General features: G+C 33.5%; 1 protein-coding gene across 30 annotated transcripts in view; it reads left to right on the top strand.

Moving 5' to 3' along the window:
• LOC121375254 (centrosome and spindle pole-associated protein 1-like) overlaps positions 1-15,952 on the top strand; it is a 121,211-nt gene that overhangs the window by 28,830 nt on the left and 76,429 nt on the right. For 23 of the 30 annotated variants that reach the window (XM_041502621.1, XM_041502613.1, XM_041502601.1 and 20 more), the window contains 6 exons: positions 1,701-1,841; positions 4,461-4,541; positions 9,921-10,001; positions 10,614-10,679; positions 11,696-11,758; positions 13,581-13,655. In XM_041502621.1, the coding sequence (XP_041358555.1) occupies positions 1,701-1,841; positions 4,461-4,541; positions 9,921-10,001; positions 10,614-10,679; positions 11,696-11,758; positions 13,581-13,655 (507 nt within the window). The remainder of the gene's footprint in view (positions 1-1,700; positions 1,842-4,460; positions 4,542-9,920; positions 10,002-10,613; positions 10,680-11,695; positions 11,759-13,580; positions 13,656-15,952) is intronic. The other 7 variants (XM_041502596.1, XM_041502598.1, XM_041502609.1 and 4 more) reach the window with 7 other exon arrangements.

Below are 15,952 nucleotides of genomic sequence, written 5' to 3'. Positions count from 1 at the left end.
TGTCAGCACTATAAATTGAACAAGAATGGACATCTACATGTGTATGTCATTGCAGTTGGAATTAAAAATATATCATATTGGTCATAAATTGCTTAATTTTTATGAATATACTTAACTAAGATTTTGTACTGTAACTGAGCCTTCAAAAGGTGTTAGCTAAATTTAAAGTTTGTTTAATGACACCACTAGAGCAGATTGATTTATTAATTGTTGACTATTGGATGTCAAATATTTGATAATTTTGACAGTCTTAAAGGAAAACCTGCTACATTTTTTTAGTAGCAATGAATCTTTTATATGCATTATCACACAGATGGGAAAGCACATACCACATCCTTTGATATACCATTTGTGGTGCACTGGCTGAAACAAGAAATAGTCCAATGATCCTAGACCCACTGTGCATTGGGTGAGTGCTCTACCACTGGGCTACGACCCACCCCAAAAGATGGTAGCTGTGCCTTGATTTACACTTTAGTATTCAGTCTGTTGGTGGTTAGTTATTATATATGGATAAAAAAAAACCTCGTTAACAATGAAAATTGAAATTATGATGATGGGTGGTTGGGGATGAATTGTATACACACAATGTAGTTGTTGGGTTGTAACAAACAATTTAAAAGTAAGGTGTCTAAATCATGTTTGCTATGTGGTGCACCTGGTATACTTGTAACTGATCACATAATATTGTCTTCTAGTTTCACAAGAAAACATTTTGACTTTCACCACTAATGCTGTCAATTCTGGCACTTTTAGATTGATTACTGTTCACTGTTCATGCACTGGATATACTTACAAAGTTTTCTCTAATAGTTTTCATTTGCATCCACACGTCTTCGATTGTACAAATCTTTCTTACTGTGACTGAGTACATGTAATCTAAGTATATGTTGTCTTGAGACAATGTTTGTATTTTAATTTATGTGTATATATTACATATATAAGATTTTAAGAAAAATATAGCATGCAATAAAAGCACTGACATTGTAATGTTATGTTATTTTCTACATGTACAGTTATCAAACTCCTATTGTTAAAATTAAACTTGAGTTATTTAAAATGATACTAACAGTAAGAGTAACTATAACCTTTCTAAAAACTGTTTTGCTGTGATGTATAATATTTGATTATTTATACTAGTAATTAATCTTTATTAATTAGTGCTATATCAAATATTTTCATTAAAACAGTGTATTGTACTTTGATTTCTGTAATTTTGATGAAACTATTTGTGTTGACAGGTCTATGAAAGAATACAGATATCTTTATTGGATTGTGGCCTATAATAAGAGTTACAAGTGGCAGAGACTTTCCCATGAGATGTTAAGATTTTCGTATGCAACAAATTAAAGTCATAAGCTATTTGCAGTATATTTAGTGGTTTGTGGCCAAATCACTTGTTTCAGAAGCTAATTGCATATCAAGATTACACTTGAATATTTGTAACATTTATTGGTTTGTGCCCCAATGTACTAAGTGCCCCAATGTACTACGGTTGTAATGATTTTAGACAAGTCTACGGTTATACTTAATCTACACTCTTGAATATTTATAACAAATGTTTTTGTTTGTGGCCCATACTATTCCACTATTTTATCAATCTGACCCTCTAAAAGTGAAGATTTCAGACCAGAGTCTGAGGTTTTGTGACTCCCACACAAGGAATGTATGTTTAACATTATGTGTTTGTTATGTTGTAGCCTGCACCACGAGGAAGAGAGAACCTGCCCCCTAAACCGCCAACTCCAGGAGGATTCCTCAACAAGCTGGGTGGAAATGATAAACAAAGACAGAGACTGAATGAAGAGAGAAGACAGGAGTACAACAAACTAATAGCTGAGGTATGTCACTTTAGATATGGGTAATAGTCTGTTTGCCAAACCCTCATTTACGACAAACTAATAGCTGAGGTATGTCACTTTAGATATGGGTAATAGTCTGTTTGCCAAACCCTCATTTACAACAAGCTAATAGCTGAGGTATGTCACTTTAGATATGGATAATAGTCTGTTTGCCAAACCCTCATTTACGACAAACTAATAGCTGAGGTATGTCACTTTAGATATGGGTAATAGTCTTGTTTGCCAAACCCTCATTTACAACAAGCTAATAGCTGAGGTATGTCACTTTAGATATGGGTAATAGTCTTGTTTGCCAAACCCTCATTTACAACAAGCTAATAGCTGAGGTATGTCACTTTAGATATGGGTAATAGTCTGTTTGCCAAACCCTCATTTTTGGCTGAACCCACAATTGTTCTTTGCAGTTTTTGCATCTTTTGAATGTGCTAATTGAGGATCTGAGGGGTGCAAACTTGGCACCCTTGAACTTTTTAAAATATTCAACATGGCTGTCAAAACACACAACTGGCATTATTTAGAGTATTTTATCACTTATGACAGAATTGTTGATTTCTTTGATGGTGTTTTAGGGATCTAAGAATTCATTTTGATCTACCCCAAGTTAATTAAAGCATTGCAATCACATTTAAATCCAAGATGTTTGCCACTACAGCATCCAGAATTAAGAAAGTGTGATTCAGCCCATTTTACATGAACTAGGCAAATAGTTTGATATTAGTAATTGAGTTTTATGGGCCAAGAAATCCATTTATAATAACCTTGTAGTAACTAAAATGTGGCATCATCATATAACTCCAAGATGACCATGGAAATGGTCACCAAGAGCCAGATCTGACATTCTATTTTATCCCAAACAGTAATTTATATTTCAAATACAAGGCCTTAGTGTGCAAGGAATTCGGTCCTCACATTCATTTTCTAATACAAAGAAATTTTATCATTGCTTGAATTCAATATGACTACCGGAATGGCAAAAACCCCTAAAAAATTACAACGTTATGTGTTTAGCATCACCTAAAACAATAATTTTTAAACCAGCTGCTAATTTTAAAGGTGTATCATTCTTTTCTTTTTTTTATAAATTTACATGTAAAATTACATGACATGGACAGGTCTCCAGCCAGTGCACCACGACTGGTATATCAAAGGCCGTGGTATGTGCTATCCTGTCTCTGGGATGGTGCATATAAAAGATCCCTTGCTGCCAATCGAAAAGAGTAGCCCATGAAGTTGTGACAGAGGGTTTCCTCCTTCAATATCTGTGTGGTCCTTAACCATATGTCTGACGCCATATAACCGTAAATAAAATGTATTGAGTGCGTCGTTAAATAAAACATTTCCTTCCTTCCAGTGGCCAGCTGTCCATTATTTATGTCCATTCCCAATAAAAGTAGTTTTCTGACCAGAATTTAAAAAAAACCCCAGAAAAAACTACAATTCACATCCCAATGTTTGATGATTTTCGTCGTTGGTAAAATGATCAAATTTATTATCAAATTAGATGTCACAATCAGATATCGATTCCTGAAAATGACCACGACGTGCCTCCATTGTTGTCAAGCGAATATACTTGCCGAAAACCAAACTTCAAGGTATTTTCCATTGAAAAACAAAACACTAAAGGTGCCATACTGTCAGTCAATCTATTTCCTGTCTGATATTATTTCCAATGAGTGCCGTGTGCAAAACGGCAGGAAATATGAATTGGGGAATGCACTGTATACAGTGTACAGTATGTCGACTGGCAAGATATCTCCGCTTGCTGTAGTCAGAAAGTTAATGAAAAGCTCACAGTAACCACTACTTTTTTTCTGTATTTTTTTTGTCCAGTATCATTTTCATCCTTTTTGGATTTATAAAATTGATCACTGACAGGACAGTGCTTACCACAGCCTTTGATATATCAAGTATAAAATGCTAATAATGTCAACAGTACTCTGTGTTATTCAGGAATCAACCACTGGTATGACTAAATCAATCACAAGTATACCATCGATTGAGTAATAATCCTGCTCCAATATATACTCTTCAAAAAAGGTAGGGGAACTAATAAGAATTTACAATTGCCAAAATTGTAAGGTATATTAGCTGTGGGGAATGGTTATATGATAATAGTGAATTAATTGGGCAAACATTACAACCGGTAGTTCAGTATTACAGTAGGTTTTATGACCACCAAAGATCTTGAAGGAAGATTGGGGTCAGAAGTGAAATTTGAAAGTTGGTGTTTTTTATCATTAATTCGCAAATTCAAACAATAAAAATGACTAAAAATAAAACAATAACAATTGTATGATCAACAAAATGAAAAAGATTGACAGAAATAATGTTCCACAGTGATTAATCGACCTTCCTGGAAATTGTCAAAATCGAGAATGACACCCCACGCACGTGTATGGGGCAACTGCATGATGCACGTGCAAACTATGGAATATGTTTTGGTGTGTTGATAAACAGACCTGAACATTCTTTACTAGGATGCCTGTGGTCAAAATGTATGTTCGGTCTAATAGTTGATATTAACATTAATATTTCAGGTTCCCCTACCTTTTTTTTAAGAGTATATATATCAATATAATGTGTCCTTTTTTTAATCAGAAAAGTGGTCGTAGCGGTAGGAATCGGCAAACCGATGACTACATGGCCACCATCCCTGGTCTAGGAGGTAAAGAGCGACAGGTAAGATTTGTCAGTTGATATTGGTGTGGAGAAGTTTCGTTCCGATAGTCCACAAAGACAGCACATTAGAGTTGGCCACACAATAGAGCTATCAGCTGATCAAAAAGTTTCTTCAGACTTAGCTCAGTTGTTAGCTCAGTGGTTTCATCACCAACGATGAATTAAGTGCTGAGCTAATCTGCTTATGACTGACACTGAATCACCATTGTAAAGTCATGTTTTAAAAATTTTTTTAATGTATTCATTGGTCAGTTGGTTATTTCATTTCAGCACTTGGCTCACTTTGTCTGTATACTTTGAGAGGTTTTGCTTTCAGAGAAAGGATTTAGCTCAGTCGGCTGAGTGCTCGCTTGAGGTGCTTGCATCGAAGGATCATACCACCTCAGTGGATCCATTCAACTGATTGAGGTTTTTAATGTTCCAACCAGTGCACCTCAACTGGTCAAAAGGCTGTGGTATGTGCTTTCCTGTCTGTGGGAAAGTGGATATAAAAGATGCCTAGCTGCACTAGGAAAAATATAGCAGACGTTTCCACTGATGACTATGTGTGAGAATTACCAAATATTTGATATTCAGTACCTGATAATTAATTAATCAATGTGCTATTGTGGTGTCGTTAAACAAAACAAACTTTAACTTTCAGAGGCAAATTTTATCAGTTAGGTTAGATTTCCGTATGAGTTTAGAAAGTGAAAACCTCAACAAAGTACATGCACACATGAGAGCCAAAAGCTGAGCAAAAAGTCTCCAATAACTGTTTGATATTTTGAATGATGATTCTGTGAATGATAAAACTGATGTAGTATGGGAGTACCTGTCAGGACAGACAGAACACGATTACACACCTACCATTCACGATTCATCCTGCTCATGGTGATCACCTCACTTTGAAGGTGTGTCTATTGTTCTTGTGAAATGATTACTATTTGGTGTGAGGCATTATATTGGGGACATAGAGAGTAATACACAAGTACCCATTGGAGATGATTTATCTTAAACGAGTGGTTGCCAAATGTATCCAACGAGTGAACATGAGTTAGATACTTTTGGGAATCCAATGGGCATGAGTATATCATTCTATTTCCTGCACACCCTTAAAAGTAATTTTTAATATGATTTAACGGGCAAAACCTAACAAAAAGCTTCAGCATTAGGTTGAAAGTGTATCAGCAGGGCTTCTAGATTATGGTAGCCCCACTCCCATGGCTAGTGATATTCAGTGTTGGGCTAGTAAATAATTACTATAACTAGCCCGATAGCTAGTGCGAAAAAACCCTTGTCAAATGCAGCATTTACCTATTTTGTAAATATGAACATCCTGCCCGTCTCTTTTTCCACCCCAATCTAAGGATTTGTAAGCTACGCTCCCTATTTAGGTGACATATCTGATTATTATCAGTAGTAAAATTGTATTTATTTAAAGTTGGGCTAGTGAATTTTTAACCATGGCTAGTACATTTTAAAAATCACTGAACCCATGGCTAGTGGATTTTTATAAAATTCTAGAAGCCCTGGTATCAGTTAACCTTTAGACTACTGGATTAATTTTTAACAAAAACCACGTTGAGTGGGTACAAGTTTATAATTTTTACTCACATATATTCACTTAAATGTTTTATAAATACATGAAATAAAGTTCATATATGAATCGGTAAGTATTATTTTCGTGGGTTTTTTTTGTAATTTTTATTATTATTAGATCAGCTAATGGTGATTAAAATTAGGTGAAAAATCTAAAAAGTTGCGTTTACTTACGGGCAGTTGTGGCCAGCTGTCCAGTATTTATGTCCATTATTCCCGATAACTGGTTTTCTGACCAGAATGTTTTTTAAAACCCGAACTACGATTCATATTGCAATATTTGGTAATTTTCATTGTTGGTAAAACGATCAAATTTATTATCAAATTAGCTGTCACAATCAGCTATTGATCCCTGAAAATCACCGCGACATGCCGCCATTGTTGTCAAGCGAAAATACTTGCAAAAAACCACTTTGTGAACTCAAAATTTCAAGGTATTTTCAATTGAAAAAATTTAAACAAAAGCCACCATTTAAAAACCCCCACCCAAAAATGATTTTATTATATTTCTGTTTCCGGTGAGTGTCGTGTGCAAAATGGCGGGAAATATGAATTGGGGAATGCACTGTATACAGTGTACAGTATGTCGACTAACGTGACGTCAGGCGAGATATCTCGCCTGCAGTACTCAGAAGGTTAATGACGACATTAGACATAAATGGCGCACTAAAATGACGTCGTCCATTTATGATTACTTGGGACACTTGGGTCATGACCTCAGAACAGCCAATTACAAGGCTCAGAAGTGATCTACAACATATGTTGAAGACGATATTGATCTGAAATGGGTCATCCCATACATGGGTGTGTAAGAAAATACTAAAACAAAAATATAAATTGGTTTGTATGGATCTCCAAACCATTACATCTTTCTTTCAGAAACATAGTGTGTCAAAATATACATTTCTCTATATCTTATATATAATCGCTAAACTCTTATCAAACAGTTACATTTTGATTCTTTAAATTTTTTTTTTTTTACAATGAATCGCCTCAAAACAAGACCTTCATTAAACTGGAATTATCTCAAAACTGGACATGTTTCACTGTCCCTTGCAGGGCTGTAGCTAGGAATTTTTGTTTGGGGGGGCAACTGAGTAATTAATAGTCTAAAACTCCTTTAACAGTTAAGAAGGTAATTTTCTTTAAGTTTCTATAATGCTTTCCAGATTTTTTTTGCCCCCCCCCCCCCCACCCCCCGCTAGCTACGGCCCTGCCTTGTGAAATACCAGTGCAGAACCTCTTTAAACCAGATCCGTCTTATAACTGGACTTTTTATTTGGTTTTATGGATGTCCAGTTTAGAGGGGATTCGCTGTAAATGTAGAATATATCTTACATTCATTCTTCACACTATTGAAGCTCTTATACTTCCAGCTTTTTGCTGGTACAGCCCCCGACCAAAAACAACAAAAACCCAAACAAAACAAACACAAAACAAAGCTTTACTTTTGATCAGTTTTGTATGAATAGTAAGTAGGTATGGAACCTTGTTTAGTTGTTGACCCAATGTTTAGTTGTTGACCCAATGTATTGTGGTAGGACTATGAAGAGAGACCTCGATCTGATCCAACAATGCACAGCTGGTCAAAACCCTGGTTTGATCGCAATGGCAGCTACGTGGACCTAAAACCTTACTCCGTGAGTTGTCTGGCAGAATGGCTGCAGGTTAATTTAAAGCAGCTGTTGTCCTCAAAGTGCCTTCATATAGTTAAAGCTTCATACATTCCCCACCCCTACCCCAAGAAGCTAGATTTGATATTAGTCATAGTTTTGTGCTTTTTTGCTTGAATTTCGTAACAGTTTAAATTCTTTATAGAGATCTTCTAGATTAAAAATGCATTGTATCTATAGCAAGTTGATGGACATCAAATACATGTATATTGGTTTCCTAATTTAAATGTAAAGGTATGTACTGTTCTGTCTTTGGAAAAAATGCATATTAAAGAAATCCACCTGTTTATTATAATATCGTACTGTTTGATTTTGCAAATGAATTACTTTTTACAGTCTGAACCATCAAACGTGGAAGTAGATTTTGCTAAAAAATCTGACATTGATCTAAGTCAGTATATAAACTATGTCTTCAGTAGTTTCATATTAGACTTTATAACTGGAAATGTCTACTTGGGTACATTAATGTACGTCATATAATTTACGTAAATATTATGCTTTCGGACTAAAACTGGATGTGCTTTCTAAATAGTGTTAGTTTACTCGTTCTGCTTTTATATTTGCTGTTAGTGTCCTTTATGAGGAGAACTGTGACATTGCATGCGTTGCTTATTGTCGATACAGCATTATAAATAGTAATAAAAAAACCCCCAAAAAACCCTGAAAAAAACAACCCAACAAAAATCTAACAAGAAACCTCACCCCAAAAGAAACCAAAAAAAAAACCTGAAAAAGAAAAGGATCCTGATGTAGTTTAGTTTTATAATTATTGTGATAAGAAAGTAGCTCGAACCGGGATTATTGTTACTCTATTGTTAAATATAGAATATCAGGTTACTACATTTTGATATTGTGGTTATTTGGCGAAATTAGATAATGGAGAATTGATAAATAAGTGTAATTTGATGTTACATTTATATATGTTATATTTATTTATGCAGTTGAACAATTATTGCTGTAAATGGATGTTTGAAAATTGAGCAAACATCTGTCATGCGCACATTTCATTTCCTAGTGACCTGATAACAAGGTTATCATGCTAGCGACGGAGGTGTTATCAGGCAGTGACATAATAACACTCAAATTATCATGTAGGAGTTATCAGGTCACAGGTTGCATAATAAATTATAGTACATGTACTTAAGTTTTTAATTCGTGAATATTATAATTTAGTTACTAAATAATAGTGTCTTGTACCTTTAATTTATTTTACAAACAAATACATGTACAAACATATTACTGCAAACACCCCCACCCTCATGCTATTAACTTGCATCCTAGCATAGAGATTTAGTCATTTCTAATCAGTAGTGTCTAGTGGCTTTGTCTTAAATAAATAAACTTACTAACATTAATTTTATGAGGATAAGTGTCAGTAGTATAGAATTACCAGTATCTACTAACACAGAGTAAACAGTTACAAGATATTCATGATATTTATTATACATTTATTTCTCTACTGCCTCAAAATGTTTGTATTCTTATCAGTATTATACAATGTATATTGTTACAGTGTTTACCATGCCAGCTTAAAATATACACTTACATTTAAAATTTAGTTTTTATTCATGCCATTTGGTGCATGTTTGCATTTCACTTTTATTTCACATATCACATATTATTGTTAAAAGTTTACAAATTCAACCAGACTTTTAAATTAAAAGAAAAAGAAAGTTATCATCATTCTATTATAGATTAACTGGTATTTAGGAAAATACTAGTAATAAATTAGGAGGCAGAGGGGATGCAGAAAATAAGTTTGTCTCAAGATAATGTTGTAATCATTAAAGACTGAAGAATAAACTGAAGAGCTCCCAGTAGAATTCTTAAATTGTGTTCATTTATTACAGATAAACCACTTTAAAACAGTTATTTGTGTCTTTGTTTATTTTGTTTTAAGTTTGTTATTTATACCATCTACGTTTATACCATCAAATTTGTCATTTGGAAATACATGATTTGGAGTTGTTTATATTTAGCCTTGAGATAGTGGATTGGAGAGACAAATTAGTAACATTAAAAACACTGATTGCAGTCAGTTCCAATGACTGCTGACTCTTCTGTATTTCCAATAATTGGTCTGTACAGTTAGCTCTAGAAGAGTTTTACTTCACTTCTCTTGTAGCATGACAAGGCAAAACAGCGCAATGACGAATACAATCAGTACATGAGGGAGAAAGATGCAAAACCCCGCCCTCAATCGGATGTAAGTCTGTAGACGTGACCTCTGACCTTGTATCTCTTGATCTGACTTGCGTTTGGTTCCTGATGTTGCTTCCCCTCTGGCTCATGCACCGTGAATGTATTTTAGCACATTCCTCACTGATCACATGTATTAGGTGGAACAAAATGGCTGTGGCGTACCTTTAATATGTGTACATGGCTTGACGTGTTACTTTATTATTTCTTTTGCCTTTATATTTTAGACATTACTTTGCTCTGTTATCACCAAATGACATGGTAATGATATCTAAATAATATATGAATGACAGAAGTTTGATAACAGTGTAACAAATTGTTCCAAACGTAAATAATAATAAAAGAAAATTAAAATGAAACAAAATGGTGGGAATGCTTTACATGCGACTTTATTGATAAACCTATTTTGAATCGGTAATCAAATGTTTTGATTTAAAAAAGAAAAAAGTTTTATTTTGTTCCATCTATATATATATTAAACATTTGTTCAGTGAGCTATTCTGTTACCAGCAACAAGTATTTTTGTAGTTCTTGAGTTGATATGTCAGTTGCACATATTAAGTTTGATTTCACTTTGATTTGTTAAGTCGGACTGTGTTAAACAACTTGTTATTGACAGAAACATGGTTACCCGTGGAATCCAATTTTCAAGCCCGCAAGGAAACCTGATCCACCAGTAATACTGGTATGCTCTTTTCAGTAAAATGTCCTCACACCATAATGGGTTAATATCAAGCTTTCAGTTTATAATTACCTGACTGATTGGTGACCAGTGATCTGGAGAGCTAATATTTGAGTTTAAAACATTTTACAAGCCATAGTGATTAATGGGTTAATGTCAAACTTGCAGTTTTCAGTAGATGAGAGAGGCATTGTGTGTACATGGCCATGCAGGAAAATGCTTCACGTGTGTTAGGGCAATCAAGGACCAGAATATATTTGACCATCCTTATGTGAAAATGTAAACTAGCTATTTATGAGAAAGTCTAAATGACACAGGCTTGAATATATTTTTCACTATGCATACTCGTAGATGTGTAAATATTCTGTTGCCTGTAGAACATATCAGTCTGACTGTGTATGTGTCACTGTAAGTTTGATATGACGTTACAAATTATAATGTGCAGTCAGATGGCCAAACATAGCTTTAAATCAGTCAGTTGATGTGCAAAATAACAAGGATAGAGATAAATTCCTAAATGTCTGGGGCTATCATGTCATTTTGTAGACCACTTTAATGGCATACTTTTATCATCATTATTTTGACCATCAATGTGAGAAGTCATATTGTAAACACGTTGCTATGATAACTGAGGGAAAAGATGCCAGTATAAAAGGAATATTATTCCCAAATGTTATTTTTTTAACAGATTTTAAAAATTGTAAACTTTTTATGTGTTTTTTTATCTTCAGATGATTAAAATTCATTTTGTTGTAACTTTGCATATAGAATGTCTGTGAACTAATGTCCTTGGTAACCATTTATATTTGGACATTTTAAAATGATCTCCCATTTTTACTGTACATTATGTACCATACCACCTGCATACACTGGTACTGTCTTTGAACCAGTTATCTTTATACCTATTTTTATCATTAAAAAATTCCAAAATCTGTGCCAGGGGGATACCGTTAATCCCAGTAAAAATGTGTAGTAAAGTAGCCAGCACAAAGTGCGATGACCCTTGACTTGTGTTTCAGAGACGATCTGACAGAAATCATTATGCAAGTCTTCCAGGTCTCAATTATGATCGATCACAAGCTGTGAGTTTTGCTTTCTTTTTATGTTGTAATAATACCATGCCTCTCCCTGTAGGTGTGACAGACAACTTTGTCTTGTCTGTCATCGGTCCATCACAAACATTTGGTAGATCCTAGTGTTTGGTGTTCCACATTGTTTTAATACATGGACATGTTTTAGTACATGGACAGTGACTTGTCTTCTTTATATTGATTGCAAAACATTACATTTTCTTGGAACATTTTGGCTTTTTGAAATAGCCAGCATTCGGCACATATCACTGGCTATTGTAACTTTTGAGCCAGCTACTATTTACAATTCCATTACAGATTATTTACTGAAATGTTTTGGACCGTGCTTAACAAACATGTACATGTAGCTGTGCATTTTTGATAAATTGTACTTCGAAATACAATGAACAAATGAATCCACGTTTTGGCAGGTATGTGCAACTGGGACTTAAGTTCCTGTGCTTACCGTATTTTCCCGTGTATTATGCGCACTTTTTTTCTAAAAATACAGGTTAAAAATGGGTGTGTGCACTATACATAGCAATAGAAAAAATATCTTTTAAAAATGTCCAGAGATCACCCATGAAAAATCGCCGATCGGTAGTTTATGGTACTTTACAGGTTATTGACAGTGTTCATTACAACGAAATGCCAAAACCCTCTTAAAAATCGCTTTTCACTTGTGATGGTTGTAATAAATGAAAAATAAATCTATAAAAGTATCCATACCTTGCCAAAAAGTGCACAAAAATGACAAAACTGGACCATAAATATTTTTAATTTCCATGAGATTTAATTCGGCCATTTCCGGCAAACCGGAAATATACCACACTATTATAAATTTAGAAATCTCGCGCATTCACGTTAGCCACGAGAACCAAATGTAATATGCTATATTTTTGTTTTCATTTATTTATTTGTCATTTACAGTGTATGGGTATATAATTTTGTTTTGATTTATGCATTTGTGAGTCTGTGACATGTAAGTACGCAAGTACTAGCCTTTGTTTAATGTGACATGTAGGTCTATGTACTCAAATACCTAACTTAAGTTTTGTTTCTTGGTTTCTTGAATATACCGCTGCTTTTGACTTTCACTTTTCGTTAATTTGGTGACAGGGAGAAAACTACATCTTGCATTCACTGTCGATTTTGTGGTTTAAAAAAAATGGTGTGCATTATATTGTGGTTCATGTGTTTTTTCTTGGAATAAATGTTCAAAGTGGGGGGGTGCACATTATACACCGGTGCGCATAATACACCGGTGTGCATAATACATAGGAAAATACGGTATATTAGTTACTTTATAATTTTTCAATTATAATTATTTTCCCCTGTTTTTATTTGTCTGTGTGATCTTTTCTTTATATGCACAATTTTATTGAAATTTCTTATCTTAATTTACTACCATAACAAGTTATAAGTATTAATGGAAGACAGGGATTAAAAAAAAAAGAATTGTTTTGTTGAAGGGTAAGAAATGCAGACATACATGTACATACCAGGTACATATATTTCTAAGAAACCAACAGATAGATAAAAGAAATTAATTACAAATAGCAGAAGACATCTTTTACCCAATACAATCCATTTTTTAAATATCTCACTCTACTTTAAAAAACAATTCTTTTGACTAAAAAGGTTGCAGCCATATTGTTTATTGAAAATATGCTTAAATTATTTCTTTTGATAACTTGTATACATATTCACAGAATTTCACCTTTCAAACTTTGTTCTACTCGACCTCCATCCCTTGCTCATCAGTGGTTGAGTTTGCAGATCAAACGCATATTGCAAAGTAGAGAGTTACTGAAATTTGTTTTTTGATGTACAGTCTAGAGAAAAACAGATGCTGAGAAACCTGGAGTACAATGAGTTTCTGAGACAGAAATCGGGTTACCTGTATCCCGTAAGTAGCAGTTGAGCCAGTTTGCATGCAGTACTTTGCCTCCATGACAGATTTAACCCAAAATAATGCGGCAGTCCTTTAATATCACTGTAACAAATGATGTCTCTAGATAGTAGTGAAAACCAGTCACCAGCATTTGGCATTAAAGAGTACAAGTATATTATATTCTCCCTACATAAGGATATATTTAAACAAAAAATATATTTTTAAAATCCACTCCGGATCCAATGGCTGATTATATCAGAACCTGGATGGCCATGTGTGAACCTTAATTGGACGTAGGTGCGGTGATCAAAGCTTAGCCTGACTCTGACCTGTTTTTAAGTTTTGATTACAACCTTTCCTTATTAGTTAAAAAAAAAAAGATCAGCACATGTAGGTACTATTTAATCATTTGGAATTATATAGCAATCTCTTTTCATAGCAAATCATGATTCAATACTGAACAAACTGTTCCCTGCAAAATAGTAAATAGTCAAAACAAATTATTTTTGGGATAACTTTACATGCATGTCAGAAAAACAAAATGAAACCACTAATTATTCCACATTACTGTTTAACCTAGATCAACATGAAAAATAATGTGTGTTATTTTTATTTCTTGTCTTGCTATGATGGAATACCGGTATACGTCACAGAGCCTATAAATATATATTTAATGCAAAATCTGAGAACTGGTTTTCTTTTGCAGGCTTATGTCTTCAGCAAGATATGTTAGATGCTGAAATGACTGCTATTATATTTTTAAGTGTTATATTCAATAGATTTCGAGAATAGTAAACACCACAAAAACCCCTGCCACAGCTCACATTTTACAATAGTTGACTACATAGTACTGTGTAGCAATAGTGTGTTAGAGCTTAACATTACAAGAACAACTGTCTACCATTTTGGATACAATATTTCATAACAAGAAATTGTTATTGATTTTTTAAATTATTATTATTATTATTTTTTTTACATGTAATTTTAGTTTGCTTTGTTGGCTTTTAGATCAGCTGATGAGATACAAGTTATCACATATCCTAGGTTTGTGTTAGCAATTGTAGGTGGCAAGGTAATATTGTCCTTTGAATAACATTTATGTAAATCCCTCCACTAACCCCACCCCCCAAAAATTAATAATAATAATAATAATAAAAATTAAACTTAAAATAAAAACAAAAATAAGAAGACCCCCCTCCCCAAAAACAAACCCCCACCACAAAACACCCCAGCATTTTCAGAGTTAACAGTTTACCCCAAAGGACATTGGATGAATTGCAAATTACAGCAAGTGTAATAAGGATTATTTTTCAAATAACCATACAGTATATGTACCTGTATCTATTGTTGCGATATAATAATTGTTAAGACTGTTATTGAAGAGATCAACATTTTTCAAACTTATCTTAGTACAGTATTACCATTAATCTAAACCTTTCATCAATAATTGAAACAAATACTAATGGTTTAAAGTGTGCAATGACAATAATTCATCTGTTTACACTGTTTATAAATGTTTGTGAAAAGTAAAGCACGTTTGTAAATATATGTAGATATTTATGAATTGATTTCTTTAATACTAACAATCAACTAGACTGATAGTTTAGATATGAAGAAAATGTTTAATGTGGCTACATGTAGCATTTAGTTAATGTTTCTATTACCAACTTTTCATTGTTGTATAGAACATTTAGTCTGGACAGCATTAACTAATATATACTTGTAAATTATCAATCTTCAGTGCCAGTCTGATACCATGTTAAGCTTGCATCAGTGAATATTAACTATAATAGCTTAATTATACAGGAAACCAAATCACAGGTTAATTTTATACTAATGATAATTTGCTTTGTAACTGAATGTCATTATTATCAACTTCAAAAGATATTAACAACAAAAAAAAACCCCAAAAAGGTAAATTTTTGAAGGAGTAATATTAAAAATAGCAGTTTTAAACAATGTTTATTACCATGAAATTAATTAAATTAATACTTGAGAGATTGTAGCTGTTATTATTTTGTTGTGTGTCCTGTCGTCGTATAAGATCAGGCAGATTAAACAACAGTAGCTGTATTCATACCTATATTGGTTTAACTTTTTGCTTAGCCATGACGTTCTTCAGAATCAGTCTGTATATTAAGTCTAGTCATTTGACTTAAAACCTTTATTTATTGAATGTAGATACATGCATGAGGCATTTTCAATTTTAAAAATCAATTTTATAAAACCTTGATAATGTAATGAAACAGACACCCTTACAGTTTGAAGCTGTGGCTACTGCAAACAGATGGACACAACAGGTAACAAAAACC

Source organism: Gigantopelta aegis, chromosome 6 (assembly GCF_016097555.1).
Source record: "Gigantopelta aegis isolate Gae_Host chromosome 6, Gae_host_genome, whole genome shotgun sequence".
Lineage (NCBI taxonomy): Eukaryota > Metazoa > Mollusca > Gastropoda > Neomphalida > Peltospiridae > Gigantopelta > Gigantopelta aegis.
This window is presented reverse-complemented; position numbering and strand designations above follow the sequence as displayed.